General features: G+C 36.4%; 1 protein-coding gene across 1 annotated transcript; it reads right to left on the bottom strand.

The window, feature by feature from the left end:
- Positions 1 to 14,423: 14,423 nt before the first annotated feature.
- LOC311183409 (olfactory receptor 2T10-like) lies at positions 14,424 to 16,160 on the bottom strand (the record flags this gene model as incomplete). Its single annotated transcript, XM_084252761.1, is given in 3 exon segments — positions 14,424 to 14,579; positions 14,582 to 14,758; positions 15,614 to 16,160. Coding segments are annotated over 3 exon segments (837 nt in total). The 3' UTR covers positions 14,424 to 14,466.
- Between the last annotated feature and the right edge of the window lie 7,750 nt (positions 16,161 to 23,910).

Here is a 23,910-nt window from a genome sequence, read left to right as displayed (position 1 = left end):
CTGTGCCCTTAATCCTGGGGTGTTTGATTATCTCCCACTGGAATTTGTTAACTTTAGCTCTGGATCTTCCCTTATTCCTCTTGTTGCCCTTATCTCTGGAGTTTCTTTAACTCTCCTGAAGTCCCCACCTACACTGTCCCTAAAGCTACCTGGTCTAAATTGCTCTAAGACTCACGGTAACTATACTATAAAATATTAGAGAAACATGACTAAGTTAAACATTGTTACAAGAAACACAGAAAATGCATAATGGTGAATTGAGCAAGAAAATATATTTACTTATATATAGGTATATAACAATAGATTCATAAAATATGAGATTTTTGAAGGGATAAACACATACTTTAGTTGGAAACATTGATACTATATTTTCAATAATAGAAAGAACAACTAAATATAAGATCAATAAACAAATTGAATATTTAAACATTATCAATTGACTACTTAATAGAAAATTATTTTAAAATTAGAATCACAGAGTATCTGTACCAATCCTAATGGAATCTAATAGTGGAAAATATGACTGTTCCTAATATATGGAAATTATACAATATTCCCTTCAGTTCTGTATCAAAAACAGAACTGAAGGTTAATATTTGAACAATTTTAATAACAATATGCTTGACTATTTTGGAAAATGTTGAAAATGAGAATATCAATAGTTATGAGGTACCTGAGAGCATTTTTCAGAGTAAAACTTAAGACTCTAACTACATGCATTAAATATAAAATGAATAACATATTAGTTTAATTTAGTGCTATCATAGGTTAGATGAGCTCCCAAAAGCAGGGCCATGAAGATATGCAAAGAAGTGAAGTTTAGTGACTTTACATTTATTTAATTAAAAAGACCACGCTTTATTCTGATATGGGTATCATTCCAACTTTTAGGATGTTAAAATGTCATCTTTTTCCCAGAATTATAGTGATAACAGATGGTAATGTGATTTAATAAAAAAAAATCTTTGGCAAAAAATAAGATACCAAAACAATAACATAACTTTGACCTTATAAAACTAGATAAAAACAAAATAAATCCAAATTTATAGAAAGAAAGAAAATAATGTAGAATAGGGACATATAAATAAAAGAGACAGTAGAGAATATAATAGTGATAATCAATGAAACTGAATTTTGGCATTATGACAAGATTAACAAAGTAAATAAATCTGTGGGTTAGACTGATGAGGGAAAATAGACATATAGGGCAAATTGCTGAAATCATAAATGAAAGTGGAGATATTACTATTGAACTTAAAGAAATTTATAAAATGATTATTATTATAAAATGTTTATGGGCCCCCCTTGGTGATGCAGGGGTTAAAGACACAGCACAAATACTCACCAGCCACGGCAATGTGAGTTCTATCCCTGGCCAGGGAGATAATCCACATGGCTCAGCAGACCTCTCCTGTCTGGGAGATGCTGCTCCCCTCAGCAGTGCATTTCAGTCAATCTGCCTGTTCTGCTCCCCACTCTGCTCCCCACTCTGTATATATTAGAAAATATATACATTATTAGTAAAATCAAATGGAAAACCCATTACACATAATCTATGAAAACTGACTCAAGGAGAAATAGAAAATATGAATATTATAAAAAATAAAAAGTTGTGCAAGTAAACAAAAGCCTATCCCCTAACAGCACACAAAACACTGTAAACAAACAAGCAAACAAATTGGACAAGAGGTTGTCAATTCTACCAAACATTTAAAGAAGAGTTAATATCAATTTCTCCGAAATTCTTGAAGTATCAGGGAACACTTCTTAACTTATTCTGTGTAAGAAAAACTGATAAACAAAATATGGTATATCCATATTTTGGAGTATTATTAAAACATAAATGACAGAAGTATTGATATATGTCTGAACATGGATGGATCTAGAAAATACTGTGCTAAGGGCCTCCCTTGTGGCCCACGCAGTTGAGTGCAGTGCTGTGAAGCTGTCCGCAGCCTCTGCAGTGCCAGTTCGATCACTGCTGGTGGCGGAGCAACTCACATGGTACAGCAAACCTATCCTTTCTCGCCCCCTGCTCCCCTCAGCAGTGTATTTCAGTCAGTCTGCCTGTTCTGTTCCCCACTCCATCTCAGTGAATTCTCTCACCCTCCCACACAACTGGCCTGTACCTCGTTTCTTATATAAATAAAATAAATCTTAAAAAAAAACAAGAAGAAAATACTATGCCAAGAGAGAGAAACTATACACAAAATGTCACTTAATATATGATTTTATTCAGAGGAAATATCTAAAACTGTCATATCCATAGAGAGTATCTATTCTGTGTTACAATGTGGAGTGTTGATTAGTATCTGCAAGATCTGGTGAGAAATAGAGACTAGGAAGTTCTGTTTATAGTGTGGGGTATCTTTTTGGGGGAATGAAAATGTTACGGAACTAGACCTTGAGGATTGGGCACAACAAACACCACCAAACTGAAAATTTTAAACTGACAAATGACAAAAATATTTTGTATTTTACTAAAATACAAAACAATAAAAGTATTAACACAGGGAAAATAAATAAAAATAAAACATTTTATTGAACAAATTGTAATCATAGGAAAAAGGAATTTAAAAAGAAAATCTACATTTCCAAATCTACATTTGGAATTAAAAATTCAATGGATGTATTTATATACTATAGTTGGTTTATTAAACTGAAAAATAGATAGGAAATATACCCAAGTTGAGACAAGAGATAGACAATGTAGAAAATAGAGAGTGAACACATGAACTGAGGAAAAGTGAAAAAAAAATCGTAATTGGAGGGAAAACAAGAGAGAAGCATCAGAGAAAATATATGAAGATATATGAAGAAACATTTTCTAACTTTTTAAAATAATGACAAAAGATAGCAATCTAGAGATGCAAGATGCTCAGTGAAACTCAAATAAGCTCTAGATTAAGAAAATCGCACCTAATGTTTCCATACTCTGAAAAATAGAAAGAAATCTTAATGTCAGCTACAGGAGGAAGAAAAGCATTTTATCCAAAGAGTAATAGGATTTTTCCACAGAAATGATAAAAATCAGAAGAGAGCTTCAAAGTGTAACAACAATTGATTTTATATGTGATTCTACATCAATAGAGAAATTCATTAAAATAACAATTAAAATGAGAATTTATTATTTGAAGACATATGTGTATAAAAAGTTAAAAGGGATTCTAGTTTGAAATAAGAAATGTCATCAGTCATCAATAATAATGTTTTCCCTAAGTTATACAATGTGATTTGTGAAATGTATCCTTAATTTTCACTTTATTTTTTATTAATAGTATTTTGTGATTAAGGATAATTTCACTTGATAAAAATATGACCATGATACTATTACTTATATGCTGATATTCACTACCCTATAACTTCCTCTCAGTCATAGTATTCAATGAAATAATCATGCCATCCTTTTAAAAATAAAGGAATGAACAATATCTTTAAAGGTTTGCAAAATAATTTTTTCTCTCTTTTTTCAGCATGCATGTATTGCCATATTGATGAGAATCATAGTATACATCTTACTATAATATCATTGAAGACTGACATTTGTACTCACAATTAAAGAAATGCAAAAGAAGGACCAGCAACCCTAACAATAAGAATTTCATATTCCAAAGAAGAAGAAATTAAAAAAAAATCCCTTTTATTATCGAAATAAAAAATCAACTACATGGGCATAAATATAACAAAAGAGGTAAAGGACCTATACAAAGAAAACTATAAAATACTGTTAAAAGAAATAGAAGAAGACACAAAGAAATGGAAAGATATCCCCTGCTCATGGATTGGAAGAATAAACATTATTAAAATGGCCATCCTACCAAAAGCAATATACAGACTCAATGGTATTCCAATCAAAATTTCAATGTCATTCTTCAAAGAAATAGAACAATTATTGATGAAATTCATATGGAATCACCAAAAACCCCAAATAGCCAAAGCTCTCCTGAAAGAAAAAAAAAAAAAAGGGAATGGAGGCATCACACTTCCAGACTTCAAACTATACTACAAAGCCATAATCATCAAAACTGCATGGTACTGGAACAAGAACAGACAAACAGACCAATGGAATTGAATAGAAAATCCAGAAATAAACCACAGATTTGTGGTCAACTAATCTTTGACAAAGGAGCAAAGAGCATACACTGGAGCAAAGAAAGTTTGTTCAGTAAATGGTGCTGGGAAAACTGGGTCGCTACATGTAAAAAGAATGAACCTTGACCACTACCTCACACCATCCACAAAAATCAACTCAAAATGGATTAAAGAACTAGAAAAAAGACCTGAAACCATAAAATACATAGAAGGAAATATAGGCGAAACACTATGTGATATGCACATCAAAGACATCTTTACAGACACATCACCCAAAGCAGTGATAGTGAAGGCAAAGATAAACAGCTGGGACTACACCAAATTAAAGAGCTTCTGCACAGCAAAAGAGACAGTAGCAAAAACAAAGAGAAACGCCACTGACTGGGAGAATATTTTTGCACCCAACACTAATGATAAAGGACTGATCACAAAAATCTGCAAAGAGCTGATGAGACTCAACAACAACAAAGAAAATAATCCAGTCAAAAAATAGGCAGAAGAGCTAAAAAGAAACTTCTCTGAAGAGGAAATGCAAATGGCCAACAGGTATGTGAAAAAATGTTCAACATCACTTGTAATCAGGGAAATGCAAATCAAAACTACCATGAAATACCATCTCACACCAGTGAGAATGTCACGTATTAAAAAAAACTAGCAACAACAAATGTTGGTGAGGATGTGGAGAAAAAGGAACTCTCTTGCACTGTTGGTGTAGTGCAAACTGGTCCAACCACTATGGAGAGCTGTGTGGAGATTTCTTGAACTACTAAACATAGAGCTTCCATATGATCCAGCAATTCCACTCCTGGGTATTTACCCAAAGGACACAGAAACATCAACTCCAAAGAGCACCTGCACCCCTATGTTTATAGCAGCACTGTTTACAATAGCTAAGCTTTGGAAACAACCCAAATGCCCAAAAATAGATGACTGGATCAAGAAGATGTGGTACATATACACCATGGAATATTACTCAGCATTCAAAAATGATAAACACACGCAATTTGCAGCAACATGGATGGAACAGGAAGGGGTCATGCTCAGCGAAATAAGCCAGAAAGAAAAAGAAAAATACCGGATGGTCTCACTCATAGCAGAAATCTAGAAAACTTAACTAACGGACCAGAAAAATGAATAACTATAAGAAAGTGAAAATCAAAATCAACAAAAAACAATGAACCAGAGACACTCTATGAGGGGTGGGGATGGCAGGGAGGGGAGGCATTGCGGTCAAAATAAGGGGGTTGCAATTGTATGGGGAATATAAAAGTAAAATTCATTTAAAATAAATAAATAATAATAATAAAAAGAATTTTATATTCCAAAGACGGCTAACATCACACACCTAACAGTTCCAATTTGGATGCCTTTTATTTGCCTTTTTAAAAATCACTATTACAACTTTATTTATTTATATATTTATCTCTTTTACATCATTACATGATATCTTTTACATCATTTTACAGGGAATAGCCTGTAAAATTCCCACAACCAATTCGCCTGTGCACCATCACCATAGACCTTTGTGCTATTCGGTCTCCTGTTTTGACTACTTTTCCTCCCCCTCCCTCACAGAATGTCTCCAATTTATGTTTTTTTGCCACTTTTGTTGTTTTTATTGTTATTATTACTATTGTTACATTTTTCCCCCTGATCTCTTATTTTGATCCCCAATATTCCTCCTATAAATAAAACTATGCAATATTTTTCTTTTTTCTTCTGGCTTATTTCACTAAGCATGATCCATTCTAGCTCCATCCATGTTGCTGCAAATGGCATGAGTTTATCTTTTTTGATTGCTGAGTAGTATTCCATAGTGTATTCAATACCACGTCTTCTTGATCCAGCCATCTATTTTTTGTGCATTTGGGTTTCTTCCATATCTTACTTATTGCAATAGTGCTGCAAAAAACATAAGGGTGCAGGTATCCTTTTGAATTAATGTTTTTGTGTCCTTTGGGTAGATTCCTAGGAGTGGAATTGCTGGGTCATATGGTTGCTCCATTTTCAGTAGTTTGAGGAACACCCACACAGCTTTCCATAGTGATGGGACTAGTTTGCATTCCCACGAGCAGTGTAGGAGAGTTTCTTTTTCTCCACGTCATTGCAACCCACGTCCAATATCATCCTCAATGGTGAAAAGCTGTTTCTTTGTCTTGATAAATTTCTTTAGTTGGACATCAGTACTACATTGAGTGGGTGGTGATAGTGGGCATCCTTGACTAGTTCATGATCTCCAAGGAGAAACTTTCAATTTTTCCTATTTGAGTAGCATGCTAGGCATGGGTTTGTTACCAATATTCATTATTGTGTTGGTGTATGTCCCTTTTATACCTACCTGCTCTTTTATACATTTTTAATGTTTAAAAATGATGCTTTTTTCGTCAAATGATTTTTTCTGTTTTTATTGAAATGATCGTGCAATTCCTACTTTTTATGGTATTAATGTTTTGTATCACACTTTTGTGTGTGTCAAATCATCCTATCCAAGGATTAAATACCACTTGGTCATTATATACACTATTAGGGTGTTCTTGAATCCAGTTTGCTAATATACTTGAGTATTTTCAGATCTATATTTATCAGGGAATTTGGTCTATAGTTTTCTTTTTGTTATAATGTCTTTATCTGGCTTTGGTCATGAGTAATTCTGCCTCCTCTTCAATTTTTTGAAAGTGTATGCAAATGATTGACATAAATTGTTCTTTAAATATTTGGTGTGATTCACAAGTAAAACTTTCTGATCTAGATCTTTCATGAGGTAAGTTTTTGTTTCAATCTCTTTGTACAGGAAGGATTTTATATTTCTTCCTGTTTCTCTCTTGATAGTTTTGTATTTCTGGAAATTATACATTTGTTCTAGGCTGCATAAATTTTTGGCACATAACTGTATGTATTTCCTCTGTTACTCCACTACAAATATCCTCTAATGTATTATTTATCACTACCATTAAATTCTTAGCTCCAGAATTTTTTTGGTTCTTCTCATCATTTCTATGTCTTTGGTAAGGAGTTAATTTTACTTACGTGTTTTTTCCCTAGTATCATTTAACTGTTTTTCTGAAGTTCCTAATAAATCATTGTTTCTCCCAAAATATCTATTTTGACATTTTAATCAGTTATATTTATCAACTAAAGGCTTTGAGCTTCTTTGCTGTAGTTTATGGATCTTTTGATGTTGACGTATTTTCCTGAATTTTAAGTTACTTGTATTTTTTTCATTTCTTTCACATTTGAAATAGCAGACATCGCTAATATATATTACTGGTTATCTTTCAGTGGGGTTTTGTTCCATGGTGTTACTTATCTGAAACTTCCTAATTTTATTATTTCTATTTCTGCTTAAAACTTCATGTTGTCTCTTATTTTTCTTTTTTTAAAAATAGAAGTAATGTTGGTTTATAACACTTTGTATGATTCAGAGGCACAGGCCCTCCACACTTCCTCAGATGAGTATCACCATTCCACATCCACCACCAAGGCATCCATGGTCTTTCACCATAGTCCACTGTGCTCCTTCCCTTTGCATTCCCCTTGCCTCCCCCTGAGCTTCCTCTCTAAACTTACCTCCTGGTAGCTTCCACAGTACAATTAGATTTCTAGGTTTTGTTTTGGTAAAGTTTTTTTTTTAGATTTATTTTTATTTATTTATTATACAAGCACTGGGTATAGTCAGAAGTGCGGGAGGGTGAGAGAGTTCACCAGAGCCAGAGCGGGGAGCAGAGCAGGCAGAAGGACCGAAGTACACTGCTGAGGGGAGCAGCGGGCGGCAGGAGAGGTCTGCGTGCAATGTGGGACTCTCCTCCGGTGGCTGGGGAGCAGCCGGGGATTGAACCGGCGCTGCAGAGGCTGCAGGCAGCTTCGCAACCCAGCGCTCAACCACTGCGCCACCGGGGAGGCCCTGGTAAAGTTTTTAAAATATTTTTTTTTTTTATTGTTTTCTCCTCTCCATTCTCTCCCTTCTTTCCTTTGTTCCATTGTTCCTTTCATCTGGTATAAGAAAAAGCATGATATAGAATTTTAGTTCTGTCATTGAGTTATTGAGAAACTGCAACGATTGTGATTAGTGTGTCTTGCTTTTCGTAACGTAGCAGTCAAATTAAAAGTGAATGTCACTTAAGATGAATACATGATGACTCTATTTTTTATTTATATTAAAAAAACTAATACGGATACAACTGATGAAGTAATCTACTGAGAAAGCAATTTTCAGTGAATTCTCGACTAAAGTGGAATAATTCTACTATGATATGAAAAACTCATAATTTCTCAGTTTTACTGCTTTTTTGTGTAGGGAATTTTCATCTGATTGTTTTAATTAAGAAATGGAATATTCATTATAAATAAAATATATTTGTACATGAAAATTGGCATTTTCAAAGGAGGTCAGACTAATTTACAGTATCATTTGAGCTTACCTTTTCTAATATGACTCCTAATTCCTTTTCACCATTCTTCCAATAATATAGTTACAATTTTAAATTTTTTAATTATTTTTCTCAAATTTATTTAGATTATCTCTATATTCCTTCAACCCTGCTCCAAATAAATTCACATCATATGCATTAAATTATCTTTATAAATGATAGTATCAAACAAAATCTAAGAAAAAAATTTTTCAATAGATGCATAACATAGTTGTTCTCTGCTTTGAGCCTGGAAAGACAAATAAAATGTACAAGTTGAGTGAAGAGCAAGGAAATATTAATGGACAGTTGGTGATCTGTGTACAGAAAATATAGCTATGTTTCTAGTCAATTTGCTATGTAAAATAATGGTTATACATCGACATTTATGAGGTTAAAATAAATTCTTTAAACATAAATCTCCTTATGGGTTGAATGAGAAAACAAACATTCATGGAAATGACCTAGAAATAAAATGAGGAATAAAGGGCCTCCCCTGTTGGTGCAGTGATTGAGCGCTGGGCTGCGAAGTTGCCCGCACCCTCTGCAGCACTAGTTCCAGCCCCAGCCGCTGGGCGAGGGTCACACATGGTGCACAGACATCTCCTGCCGCCCACTGCTCCCCTCAGCAGTGTCTTTCATCAGTCTGCCTGTTCTGCTCCCCGCTCTGGCTCTGGTGAATTCTCTCACCCTCCCGCGCTTCTGACTGTACCCAGTGCTTGTATAAATAAATAAATATATCTTTAAAAAAAAAAGATGAGGGGTGAATTTCCTATTTATTCAGACTCACAAATTCTGAGCATCTGTGTTCTTTCACACACACATGCAGCAACCACAAAATGTGCACACTTTCACTGTACATTAATTCCAGTCACAATTGCCTACTTTGTCTCACACTTACCAACTATCAGGCTTTTTACAGTAATCATAACTTGCTTTTTTTCTTTCTGTAACTTCATCACATTAGCTCTATATTTCAGCTTTATATATTTTGAATTAATTTTTAATTGTGACTTTATATACTTTTCAGATGTGCAACATCTATATACCAAATGAAAATAATCATTAAAACTCTAATTGTATCTTTCTTATACAATTTACACCCTTTACATGATTTATTGTCCTCTTCCTGTTTTTCTTCTGGTAATCACTAAGGCTCTAATAGCCTAATAGCCCCAAATTTTATTTTTGTTTCATTTAGTTCATTTGCTCTTTTGGCTTCTCTGTACACTACATTTGAATAAAATATGTGGTGATTGTTTTGATCCATCTGACTAATTCTACTAAGCATAATACACTCAAATTCCGTGCATGTGTTGGAAAAGACAAGATTTTATCTTTCATATAGCTGAAAAATACTCCAGTGTGTAAATAGACAATATCTTTACTCAGTCATCTGCTGATGGGGATACATATTTTAGAATGACCGTAATAGACACATTATAATATTTCAATCGAACATATTATACATTAAAAAGTTTCACTATAAATATAACACATTTCTATTTTTTCATTTACATGTTAAAATGTTTGACAATTTTCTTTAAATTACAAAACTTCCCATGAAGTTTTAATGTACCTGTATTAGCCCAATATATTTAATGTTTCTAATTTCACAAGGACAATGACTTTACAGGTGTCTTAAGAGTTATCTAATACCTCCCATAATTTTTTCTTTGCAATTTATTAAACATTATTACTATTTTAGAGTTTTGATATCAGGAAAGTTTGTTTTTTCACAGATAACACTCACACATATTACTATAAAACAATAATTATCAAAGTGACAGTCTAAGAATTTAAGAGAAAAATAATTGCATGAAATAACTGGGCAATATGTGAAACACTAGATTTTTCTCTATATAGCCAAAAAGGGCTTAAACCATCAACTCCACATATTAATTAAACCACTTATCAAAAAGCTGATCACAAAAGAATGGTTTTGTACCTCAAACATTTAAAATAAATAAAGTTTGGTTCCACATAAATATACTAGTGACAATAGGCTTCAAAAAAGAAAACCTTATAAAAGGTAACAAAATAAATAGGACACTATATAATGATAAAGGACATAATACACATGGAAGGCATGACGCTCATCAATATATACTCACCAATTGAAGGAAAAACAAAATAAATTAGACAATTGTACAATGTCATATAGACATTGGAAAAAATACATATATGATAGGAGACTTCAAAATCCCACTCTTGCCAATAGACCGATCAACAAGATAGAAAATAAATAAGAACTCAATAGCCCTAAACAAAGATCTAGACTACATGTGTGTATCCAACATCTATAGGACACTGCACCCCCCAAAAACTGAATACACATGTTTCTTTGTGCACAAGGTTAATACTGGGTCACATACAAATATCAACAAGCACATGAAGATCAAAATCATACCAGGTATCTTTCTCTGACCATAAAAGTATCAAACTAGGTATCAACCACAAAATGAAAGCAAGGAGATCTCTCACTGCATGGAGACTGAACAACATGCTACAGAAAGACCACTGGGTTAAGGAGAAATCAAACAAGAAATAAAAAAGGATCATGAGACAATGATAATGACGAAACTACTTGAGAATGTATGGGACACAACAAAAGCACTATTAAGAAGAAAGTATATAGCAATGCAGGCCAACATGAAGAAACAGAAAGAACCCAAAAGAATAACCTAACCTCCATTTCAAGGAAGTAGAAAAGAAAGGAAATAATAAACATGATAGCAAAAATAAATGACATAGAATTAAAAAAGACAGTCCCAAAGATCAATGAAACCAAAAGCTTCTTTGAAAAAAACAAAAAACAAAAAATAAAAAAAATAAATAAACAAAATAGATAACCCCCTAGCCAGACCCACAAAGAAAATAGAGGGAGAAAGTTCACATAAATAGGGTCATGTATGAAAGAGCAGAAATTACAACAAATACAGCAGAACCCAGGGGATAATTAGAGATTACTGTAATCATATTTATGCAAAACAAATTCAATAACCTAGATAAGATGGACAAATTGTTAGAATCATACAACCACCCCAGGCTGACTAAAAAGAAATAGAAAACTTGTACCAACCATTAAAATAAGGAAGTTGAAAGACTAATCAAGAACCTTCCAAAAAACAAAGGGCAACATGAGTTAATTTCACAAATCAGTTCTACCAAACATCCAAAGAAGAAATAATGCATATCCTGCTAAAACTATCAAAAACTAAGAAGGGAGAACACATACATTTTATGAAATAAACATTATACTAATGAAATAAAACAAAGCCAAAAACACAGAAAAAAAACTAAACTACAGACCAATCTCCAATGAACACAAATGCTAAAATCTTCAATAAAATCTTAGCAACCTGAATCCAACAATGCATCAAAAGGATTATACACCATGACAAAGTTGGATTTATTCCAGGGACAAAAGGATAGTTAAACATCTGAAAATCAATTCACTTAAGTCACTACATCAACAAAAAGAAACATATAAACTATTTGATCAAATCAATAGATGCTGAGAAACCATTTGATACAGTTCAACATCCACTTATGATGAAGGTTCTCAAAAAGCTCAGAACATATTAACATAATAAAAGTCATAACGACAAGTTCACAGCTCACACCATTCTTAATGGTGAAAAACTGAGAACCTTACCATTAAGATCTGGAACAAAACAAGAATGTTCATTTTCACCACTGCCTTTCAATATAGTTCTAGAAGTCCTAGCTGGAGCAATTAGGCAAAAGAGAGACATAAAATGAGTCCAAATTGGGAATGAAGGAGTAAAACTATCATTATTTGCAGATGACATGTTAATATAATATATAGAGAGAACCCCTAAAAAGTACACATAAAAAAATAAAACAATAATCCAGCTTAGTAAAGTAATAGATAACAAAATCAATACACAAAAAGCAGTAGACTTACTGTAAATAAGCAGTTCACTCTCAAGGGGAAGAAATTAAGGATAACAACCCATTTAAAACTTTACCAAAAAAGGGGCCTCCCTGGTGGTGCAGGTGGTTGAGCACAGCACTGTGAAGCAGTCGGCAGCCTCCATAGTGCAGGTTTGATCCCAGCTGGCCAATGAGATACCCACATGGCGTGGTAAACCTCTTCTGTCTTGCCGGCTGCCCCCTCAACAGTGTATTTCCATCTTTTTGCCTGTTCTGTTCCCCGCTCTCTCTCTGCTGAATCCTCTCACTCTCCCACACATCTGGTCTGTTCCCCGGTTCTTGTATAAATAAATAAATCTTTAAAAAATAAAATTTTACCAAAAAAATTAAATACCTGTGCGTTAACCTTACAGAGAATGTGAAAACCTATACAAGGAAAATTACAAAGCACTGTTAAAAGAAGTAGAAGAAGACACAAATAAATGGAAATTCATTTTCTACTCATGGATCCAAAGAATTAATATTATTGAAATGGCCATACTGCCAAAAGCAATTTATAGATTCAAAGCAATTCCAATAATAATCTCAATGCTATTCTTCAAAAAAAAAAAGGAACAAATATTGCTAACATTCATATAGAATCACAAAAATTCCTGAATAGTGAATGATATCCTACCCTCCTCAACATTTACTAACATTTTTCTCATGTTAAAATATCATAACTTTTGAGCTATAATATTTAATTTGTTTTCATATAAAGTGCTTTGAAGTAGAGATTTTTTTCTGTTTCATTAATGGTAGAAAGGTGCCTGGCACATAGAAGGCACTCAATAATTTGTTGATTAATAAATGTATGAATGAATGAATGAAATTAAAGGTTGAAATGAAGTTCATATAGTCATGAAAAGTTGTAGGAAAAAAAACATTTCAGAGAGAGTGAGTGTCTTGCAAAAAACCTTTAATATAGAGATATTATGTGCCCATCACAGGAGAGGCACTAAGTTGTGGGAAAGGATACCAACAAGGGGAGAGAAGCATCACTCAGTGGTCAGTTTCCAGATTCTAAGCTTGAGTTTGATTCCTTATAAGCCACTTAAAAATCTCCATAACCTTCTGCAAGTTATTCAGACCACTGAGGTTTCATTTATATCAGTTGTAGATTAGGACTGATAATAGACTGTGAGATATAAAGAACTCTATATTTGTAACACACTGGCATACTGTTATTTTTATTATACTATTGGCAATAGTAATGATATTTATTATTAAATTAATGCTATGCAGCCACCAAATGTGTTTGTATAAGTGTGTTTTGAAATAATATTCTGAACAAGTCCACATTTGACACCATTTGGAGGAGTGTGAGAAATGCATATGGGTAAGAGCAGTATTATTCCAATCTCTGCTCATAGTAAACTAGAATGTTGACAGAAAATTCTGGAAATGTTGATTTAAAAAACTGTAGATATAGGTTCTCTGAGTTCCTAAATACTTTACTTTTCCTTCAAATGCCTGTAATTCTTGACATTAATCAATGGATTAATTGCAGGGTGGATTGTCTCCACCCTGCAATTGAGGTGTCTGAATGTCATGATGTCAGAGGAAATCCTCCAAGTCCTTTTCTCCACATGCATCTTGTGAATGAACTAGTCTCCACCACAAAAAGTCAAATAAGGTGGTGAATAAAAGATAATCTGCAAAAATGTCATGGCAAAAACAACCAAAATGTGGTTTTATTTCTTAGTGTTTACTCTGTCCAGATTGCTGTCCAAACATTTTCTGTACTGGAAGGTGTCTGAGTCATAAACCCAGATTTATTTTCACACTCCTTAAGTATAACCTTTACCAAAGGTAATGTGGTCAAGGGAATGAAATAGAGGTCAATGCTAAGAGAAAAGTGGGACTAGTGGACAATATGAAGCTGATTATGGGAGAGAAGAGAATTAGGTTGAAAACACCTGAAGAGCAATTCTGGAAGTTAGACATAATAATGAAATGCTGGTACTTTGGTAAAGGAATACCAAAAGAGTATGACACTAGGAAAGGCTAACATCGATTCTTAGAAATTCTAATATGGAAATTTGCCTGCTCTCAGCAAATTTTTTAGAGCTCCTGTGACATCCTTATTCTGGAAACTGTAAATTACAGGATTCAGGACAGGTGTCAGAATGGTGTAGAAGATGACACTACCATGTCCTTCTCAGGGGTGTTGTAGGAGCTGAGGAGCATGTAGGTATAAACAGCAGCCCCATAGAAGATGATAAAGACTGTATTGTGGGAAGAACACGTGGCTAAAGCCTTTTTCTTGCCCTCTACTGAGTTCATCCTGTGGATGGTGAGGATGATTGCCGGGGACCAGCCTCCGGCAAAATGTCGTGTCAGGGGTTCCTGAAAGGATGAGACGGCGTCGGTGAAAACAAAAGGACTGAGGGGAAGGGGACGAGGTAGAATGAGGAGACACTGACACTTGGTGAGGTGCTAGTATCTTCTGCTGAGAGGCTCAGCAGGTTTTTTATTTCTACACTTTTTGCAAGCAGTGAGATTATATTATCATGTGCATAGAAACAAAGCAGAAACAATCAGTGCATCTCTTTTTCCATGGGTTTTTGGCCACTATGTGCTCTCAGTAAGAAGGCAACCTTTAAGGTTAATAAAAAACTAAGTCTTACACTAAAACTCATTGTTTCAGCTAAACAATAACCTAAGACAGTACATAGCCGCCAGTACGTCCCTATCAGCCAAAGCCTAAGCAAGCAAAGACTCCTCTTATTCGCATGGCCTTTAGCTGGGGACCAGCTGCTACTCAGCTATCAGAACTTTTTTTTATTTAGAAACTCCTAACTCAAATAGCTTCATTGAAAAACTTTCCCAAGAAACTTCAAGAGAAGGCAAAAGAAGGACCCACTACAATTGTTGTGCTGGATTGCTTGTCAGGCATGCACAACAAACCATCTTCCATTGTCAAGTGGGCCAAGCTGCCCAACAACTAATTTCTAAACAGACAATTTTCTGTGCTATTTACTTACAGAATGCTGATACATATAATTTATTGCCTAATATACCTTCTGATATATTTTTTTTTTCTCTATGACCAAGAACAAAAAGCAAAGGGATGCTAGATCTTCAGCCCCATGGTGTGAGGCCCTTTCTCTTAGCTGCTTGTCAGTATCCTATCTGGCTCGGGCAACAAGACCCCCTGCAGCAGATGATAAAATAATAAGATCCTGAAATGACTGTGATAGGGATAAGCAGCATGAGAATACAACACAGGTACATGAAAATCTCATAGAGGGAGGTATCCGAACAGGACAACTTCATTACAGCAGGGGCCTCACAGAAAAAGTGGTAGATTTCCTGAGATCTGCAGAAGGGGAATGTCATGGTGATGGGAGTGAGTATAAATCCATCCATTGATCCCACAAACCAACAGCCAGATGCCAGGAGGTGACATATCCTATGGTTCATAAGGACAGAGTAATGGAGAGGTTGGCAGATGGCCACATAACGGTCATAGGCCATGGCAGCTAGAAGGCAGTATTCTGAACCTCCCAACAAAAGGTAGAAGAAGATCTGGGTCCCACAACCCAAGAATGAGATGGTCCTCACATTTACCAGTTTGTTTGCAAGCATTTTGGGCACAGTAACAGAAATATATATTAAGTCCATGAGTGAGAGTTGATTGATAAAGAAGTACATAGGAGTATGCAGGCAGGAGTCAAAGTGGATCAGTAGGATCAAGATGATATTTGCAGATACAGCCATTAAAAATATGCTGATGATAAGAAAGAAGAGGAAACCAGGGTGTGAACTTTGACTAAAGATACCCAACAGGAAAAAATCACCATCCTGTGTCTGATTGTTCAGATACATATTAGAGAGATGATGAAGGGAACTGTACCTAGAGGATAAAAGTAGATATAGGTAAGCCTATAACACATATTTCTTTCAATTCATTTACTTCAAAATATGAATTCAATATTTTAACAGTAAAAAAGCACTCCAAGACAACAAATATATCTAAACACAGGGCATGTATCAGATTTCAAAACATTTATAACAATTAAAAATTTAGTCAGATATCTTTAAATGTGAGAGTAAAGATATTTTCCAATTTCTCAAGTTTTTTTTTAATAAGTTTTTTTTAAAGATTTATTTATTTATTTATTTATTTATTTATTTATTTATTTATTTATTTATTTATTTATACAAGCACTGGGTACAGTTAGAAGCACGGGAGGGTGAGAGAATTCACCAGAGCCATAGCGGGGAACAGAACAGGAAGAGTGACGAAATACACTGCTGAGGGCAGCAGTGGGCACGGCAGGAGAGGTCTGTGCACCATGCCATGTAGGACCCTCCTCCAGTGGCCGGGGAGCAGCTGGGGATCAAACCGCTGCTGCAGAGGCTGCGGGCAGCTTCACAACTCAGTGATCAACCACTGTGCCACCGGGGAGGCCCACCAGTTTCTCAACTTTTAAAAAATGTTTCAGTAAAGATAATTCCTAACTTTCAAAAAGTGTTTTAAATACTTTTACAAGAGGGCCTCCCCTGGTGGTGCAGCAGTTGAGCGCTGGGCTGTGAAGCTGCCTGCAGCCTCTGCAGCACTGGTTCAATCCCCCGCCACCGTGGAGAATCCCATATGGCGCGCAGACCTCTCCTGCCATCCGCTGCTCCCCTCAGCAGTGTATTTCAGTAAATCTGCCTGCTCCGCTCTACCTCTGGCTCTGGTGAATTCTCTCACTCTTACACGCTTCTGACTGTACCCAGTGCTTGTATAAATAAACAAATAAATAAATCTTTTAAAAAATAAATAAATACTTTTACAAGAACATGATTATAAAATATATTTTCACTCTCTACTTAACCTATCACATAGGTCTTGATTCTGTGAAATTTATTTATAGTTTTGTGATCTATATTAATATATTGTAACCTATAGGGTTTCAGTACTTTATCATGACCTCAAAGAAAGTTACAAGTACCTGCGATCAATGATTATGAATCATCATTATTGTCCAATTGGTTGCTTTTTCAGTGGTGATTTAAACCACACCTGGCATTTCCCAGTCTGAGGTTTCTTTATATCAAGATTAAGTTGCCAAATACCATTAAGTATTAATGGTATTTGGCAACCCCCTAACTAATTGCAACTTCTCCATTTCACCCATCACAACACTTGACAAATTTGACTAAATTTACATTTACTTTATTGTCCTTTTTCCTACATCATTGTGAAAGGATGCGTTTTCTTTTGGATTTTTCTCCCAATGGATAAGGGGTGGTATCTCTAAAGTTCTAATTTCTTAGAGTAATTGACTGAGCAACCACCTGGCACCAGATGTAAGAATCCTTTTTTCTACCCATTATTTTCTGGACCAGTCTAGGGCTACTCAATACTAGTCTTTACTCTCTTTTTCAGAATTGTATTATTTATTTATGGATGACCATTATCTATATTTTATACTTAACAATAAAGACAATGTGTCTATATTTTATAAATAAGAACTCATTAATGGAATCAAAACCCTTTAATTATACTCAATTTTTCAAAAATTGATTTAAAATCAAACATACATTATGTTTACATCTCTGTTGCATTTCAATTTTCTTTTGGCATATTTTATATATCTCTGAGTAAATAATATTACAATTAGTCATAATTTTATAAACATGAATGGTTTCAATTAGCCATCATTATTTTAGTTTTGATATTTCAAACTTTTACAGTCTTTGCTAGAGTAGTTTATTCAAATTAGTGGCTTTTTAAGTACTATATTAAATAATTTTGAAAATGTGATTTCATACTTGTAACAACACATCACTAATCTATCTTAGTCCTTCCTTGATCTAAATCATAGAATCAGTTCCTAGGTAAAGAGCTGGTTATTTTCATAGAAAATTAAAATTTGAGACAAATTTTTTTGTGTTATCTTGTTTTTAATCAGATACTTTCAGAGAGGGCGGAGCAACATGGCAACGAGGAGACGCTGCCAGTGAGATCTCCCATTAAAAAAAAAAAGTTAATAGGGAGGAAAAGCGGCAGGTCCCAGTGAGAACTGGGACACGGAAGATAAACGGAGGACTCCAGCAAACTACCCGAAGAAGAAAGTTGACATAAAAGAGGACCAGAAGGGAGGAAAGCGCAGAACCCTGCTCCCCTCCCCCACCCACAGAGTTGGCACTCTCTGACCAGCAGAAAGGAGGAAAACAACAAAGTAAAATGACCAACAAGAACAAACTACGCAGCAAGCGGGACTGTGAGTGGAAGGGAACTATTTCAGCCCCCATACCCCGTGACAGGAAGCTGTGGAGAACACTGCCGGATTCTCTGCGGTGGTGAGCAAAGGGCTCCAGTCGCCATTAGAGAACAGCAGAGACTCTGGAGACCAGCACTTAGCCCCGGGCCAGCTGGTAAGCTTGCTCTGAGAAGCGGCGTGCATGAAAAGCAAAAGCAGATCACGGCTGCCCAGGTCCCCACGCCTGCGACCTAGGCTTGCGGGGAGACACAGAGGCCCTCACTGAGGTGACAGTCCCTCACTGAGTAAGCAGGAACCAGGTGCCCAGGCACGGGAGCGGGGTGCAAAAGGCGCCATTCCTGCGCCAATGAACTGGGCTACAGCCCGAATCCCGGAACTGAGGGCTTTGGAACTGAGACCCGGAGCACGAAATTCAGAGCATGGGACCTGCACATTAGTGGGGCACAGGGCAGACACAGCACCCCAAAGCCGTTGAGGTTTTCCCTACCATTCCTGCTCTGTTCCCTGCCCCACAGGGTGAAAAAGGCAGCTCACCAAGAACAATAGGAGAGATCTCTGGTGCCACCTAGCGACCAGAAAAAAAAAGTCACTAACACCCCATAGAACAGAAAAGACTGCTTGAAACCAGCAGGAGCCCGTGGTCAGCTGGGAAGTTAGCCCACCCAGACCCCTTCAGACCAGCAGTCTGAGACCACAGGGGGAGCGGGCACCCACGGCTGGGGCAGACCGGGCGCGCAGAAGAGTGTGCCTGAGACCTGATGCGCTGGGAGTGCGTCCCGCATCGCCATTTCAGAACAGGGACATTTCTTCAGTAAAGACTGCCTGCAGAAGGCTCCCTCAGGAGCCAGAGGTGAGCAGGGAAGTTTGCCCACGCCAGGCCCCTTCTGGCCTGCAGTCCAAACCCAGAGGGGAAGTGGGAACCCACCGGCAGGGCAGACTAAGTGCACAGGGGAGTGTGTCCCCACATCGGCATTTTAGAAGAGGGACCTTTCTTCAGTAAAGACTGCTTGAAACCGACAGATGGCCCCTGGAGGAGCCAGAGGGGAGCAGAGAAGCTCAGCCAAGATGTCGGCCAGTCCCAGGAACACAGTGTCCCAATGCATACAACAAATTAGAAAACAGACAGTAGGGAGTAGAGGAACCACACGAAACCTGACAACTCCTCAGTAAAAAAACACACCACAAAATGAAAACCACCCCCCAGATTACAACGACAGTAACTTGGAAGAACTTCTGAGCCTTTCAGAAAGAGAATTTAAATTGCCATGATTAAAAAAGTGACAGAAGTCATAAAGGAAAACAATGATCAGAAGAAGGAAATTGAGTCCCTAAAGAGGGAAAACAATGCTCAGAAGAATGAAATTGAGTCCCTAAAGAGGGAAGCAAAAGAAACACAGGAGATCAAAGAATTAATGGAGGAACTAAAGAACTCTGGGAAAAGCAATGAAAGCAGAATAGATGAAATGGAAGAACGAACAAGTACTCTTGAAGACACAGAAATAAAAAGAACCAAAACAGAAAAGGAAAGAGAAGTACGAAGGAAAAAGAACGAAGAAAGACTTCGGGAACTATCTGACTCCATGAGGAAAGGAAATATAAGAGTTATAGGAATACCAGAAGGAGAGGAGAGAGATGTAGGAACAGAAAACATATTCAAAGAGATAATTGAAGAGAACTTCCCAAACATGGAGGAGCTGAAAATTGATATACAAGAAGCAAGAAGAACACCAAACTTCCACGACGAAAGGAAAAATACAGCAAGACATATAGTAGTAAAGCTCCCAAGAATCCAGGACAAGGAAAAAATAATGAAGCTGACTAGAGGGAAGAAACAGATAACATTCAAAGGAAAACCAATCAGGCTGACATCAGACTTCTCTGAAGAAACTCTATGGGCAAGGAGAGAGTGGAGGGACATAGTCAACAGACTCCAAGAAAACAGATGCCAACCAAGAATACTCTATCCCGCAAAGCTCTCCTTTCTCTATGAAGAAAGAATAAGGACATTCCCAGACAAACAGAAACTCTGGAATTTCATTACAACTTAACCCCCACTCCAAAAAATACTACCAGGAATCCTAAAGCCAGAACCTGAGAGGGACGAATAACAATGAAACAAGGCCAAAAAAACAAAAAAGTTATTAAAAGAATAAATAAATAAAATCAAAAGAAAGACAAACACAATGGCAAATACAGATGCTAACATATCAATATTAACTCTAAATGTCAATGGACTAAACTCTTCAATAAAAATTCACAGTGTTGCAGCCTGGATTAAGAAACAAAACCCAACCTTTTGCTGTCTCCAGGAAACACATTTCGCTACAAAAGATAAAAATAGACTCAAAGTTAAAGGATGGAAAACAATCCTACAAGCTAATGGACCAAAAAAGAAATCAGGAACAGCTATACTTATATCAGATAAAACAGATTTCAAACTCAAAAAGATAAAAAGAGACCCCAATGGTAACTACATTATGATCAAGGGGACAATACTTCAAGAAGAAATAACACTCATTAACATATACACACCAAATGAAGGAGCACAAAAATATATCAGACAGCTGTTGTCATCTCTGAAAACAGACATCAGAGTAAACACATACGTAGTGGGAGATTTCAACACACCACTATCAACAATGGATAGATCAACAAGACAAAAAATAAGAAAAGAAACTATAGCTCTAAATAAGGACCTAGAGCATTTGGGCTTAACAGACATCTATAGAACACTAACCCCCCCAAAAAACGGAGCACACATTTTTCTCAAGCGCACACGGATCATTCTCCAGGATTGATCACATACTGGGGCACAAGACAAACATCAACAGATACACCAAGATTGAAATCATACCAACCATCTTTTCTGACCATGAAGGCATCAAACTAGAAATAAACCATAAAAAGAAGGCAAGGAACTTTCTACCTAATGGAGATTAAAAACCACACTACTGGAAGACCACTGGGCTAATGAGGAGATCAAAGACGAAATTATAAAATTCTTTGAATTGAATGACAAGGAGGACACCAATTTCCTAAATGTATGGGATGCAGCAAAAGCAGTAATAAGAGGAAAATATATAGCAATTGAAGCTCACATCAAGAAACAAGAACGAACTCAAAGAAACAACCTAATCTCGAAGCTCAAAGATCTAGAAAAAGAACAACAAAAAAAACCCAAAACCAGTAGAAGAAAAGAAGTATCAAATACCAAAACAGAAATAAATGAAATCGAAACTAAACTAGCAGAAGAGCTAAAAAGAAACTTCTCTGAAGATGAAATGCAAATGGCCAACAGGTATGTGAAAAAATGTTCAACATCACTTGTAATCAGGGAAATGCAAATCAAAACTACCATGAAATACCATCTCACACCAGTGAGAATGGCACATATTAAAAAAACTAGCAACAACAAATGTTGGTGAGGATGTGGAGAAAAAGGAACTCTCCTGCACTGTTGGTGGTAGTGCAAACTGGTCCAACCACTATGGAGAGCTGTGTGGAGATTTCTGGACCTACTAAACATAGAGCTTCCATATGATCCAGCAATTCCACTCCTAGGAATTTACCCAAAGGACACAGAAACATTAATTCCAAAGAGCACCTGCACCCCTATGTTTATAGCAGCACTATTTACAATAGCTAAGCTTTGGAAAGAGCCTAAATGCCCAAAAATAGAAGACTGGATCAAGAACATGTGGTACATATATACCATGGAATATTACTCAGCATTCAAAAAAGATAAACACATGCAATTTGCAGCAACATGGATGGCTCTGGAAGGGGTCATGCTCAGCAAAATAAGCCAGAAAGAAAAAGAAAAATACCGGATGGTCTCACTCATAGCAGGAATCTAGAAATCTTAAATAAGGGACCAGGATAATGAATAACTATAAGAAAGAAAATATCAAAATCAACAAATAACTACGAACAAGAGACACTCTATGTGGGGGTGGGGAGAGGGGAAAGGAGGGCTTGGGGTAAAAATAAGGGGGTTGTAATTGTATGGGGAATATAAAAATAAAATTTAAATTAAAAAAAAAACAAAAATACAATGAGATACCATCTTATACCAGTGAGAATGGTACATATAAAAAAAAAAAACTTGGGGGGGGGCGGAGCAACATGGTAGCGAGGAGACGCTGCTAGTAAGATCTCCCATGAAAAAAAGTTAATAGGGAGGAAAAGCAGCAGGTCCCAGTGAGAACTGGGACACGGAAGATAAACGGGTGACTCCAGGAAACTGCCCGAAGAAGAAAGTTGCCATAAAAGAGGACTAGAAGGGAGGAAAGCGCAGAACCCTGCTCTCCTCCCCCGCCCACAAAGTCGGCACTCTCCGACCAGTAGAGAGGAGGAAAAAAAACAAAGTAAAATGACCAAGAAGAACAAACTACGCAGCATGCGGGACTGTGAGTGGAAAGGAACTATTGCAGCCACCACACACCGTGAATGGGAGCTGTGGAGAACCCTGCAGGATTCGCTGAGAGGGTGATGGAACGGCTCCAGGAGCCATTAGAGAATAACAAAGACCATCGGATAAGATCTGCACACAGCCCTTGGCCGGCCGGTAAGCTTGTGCGGAAAAGCTGCGCGCTTGGCGCGCTTGAAAAGCAAACGTGGACATCCTTGTTCACGGGAGAACTGTGTGGAGATTTCTGGACCTACTAAACATAGAGCTTCCATATGATCCAGCAATTCCACTCCTAGGTATTTACCCAAAGGACACAGAAACATCAATTCCAAAGAACACCTGCACCCCTATGTTTATAGCAGCACTGTTTACAATAGCTAAGCTTTGGAAACAACCCAAATAACCAAAAATAGATGACTGGATCAAGAAGATATGGTACATATATACCATGGAATATTACTCAGCATTCAAAAAAGATAAACACATGCAATTTGCAGCAACATGGATGGCTCTGGAAGGGATCATGCTCAGCGAAATAAGCCAAAAAGAAAAAGAAAAATACCGGATGGTCTCACTCATAGCAGGAATCTAGAAAACTTAAATAAGGGACCAGGAAAATGAATAACTATAAGAAAGTGAAAATCAAAATCAACAAAAAACTATGAACCAGAAACACTTTTTGGGGCGTGTGGGGTGGGAGGGGAGGGATTGGGGTCAGAATGGGGGGTTTGCAATTGTATGGGGGAATATAAAAATAAAATGTATTATTTAAAAAAAAAAAACTTGCAACAACAAATGTTGGTAAGGATGTGGAGAAAATAGGACTCTTCTGCACTGCTGGTGG

This window comes from Talpa europaea, assembly GCF_964194135.1.
Source record: "Talpa europaea genome assembly, chromosome: 13".
Lineage (NCBI taxonomy): Eukaryota > Metazoa > Chordata > Mammalia > Eulipotyphla > Talpidae > Talpa > Talpa europaea.
Note: the sequence above shows the minus strand (reverse complement) of the source record. Positions and strands in the feature narration are given on the sequence as shown.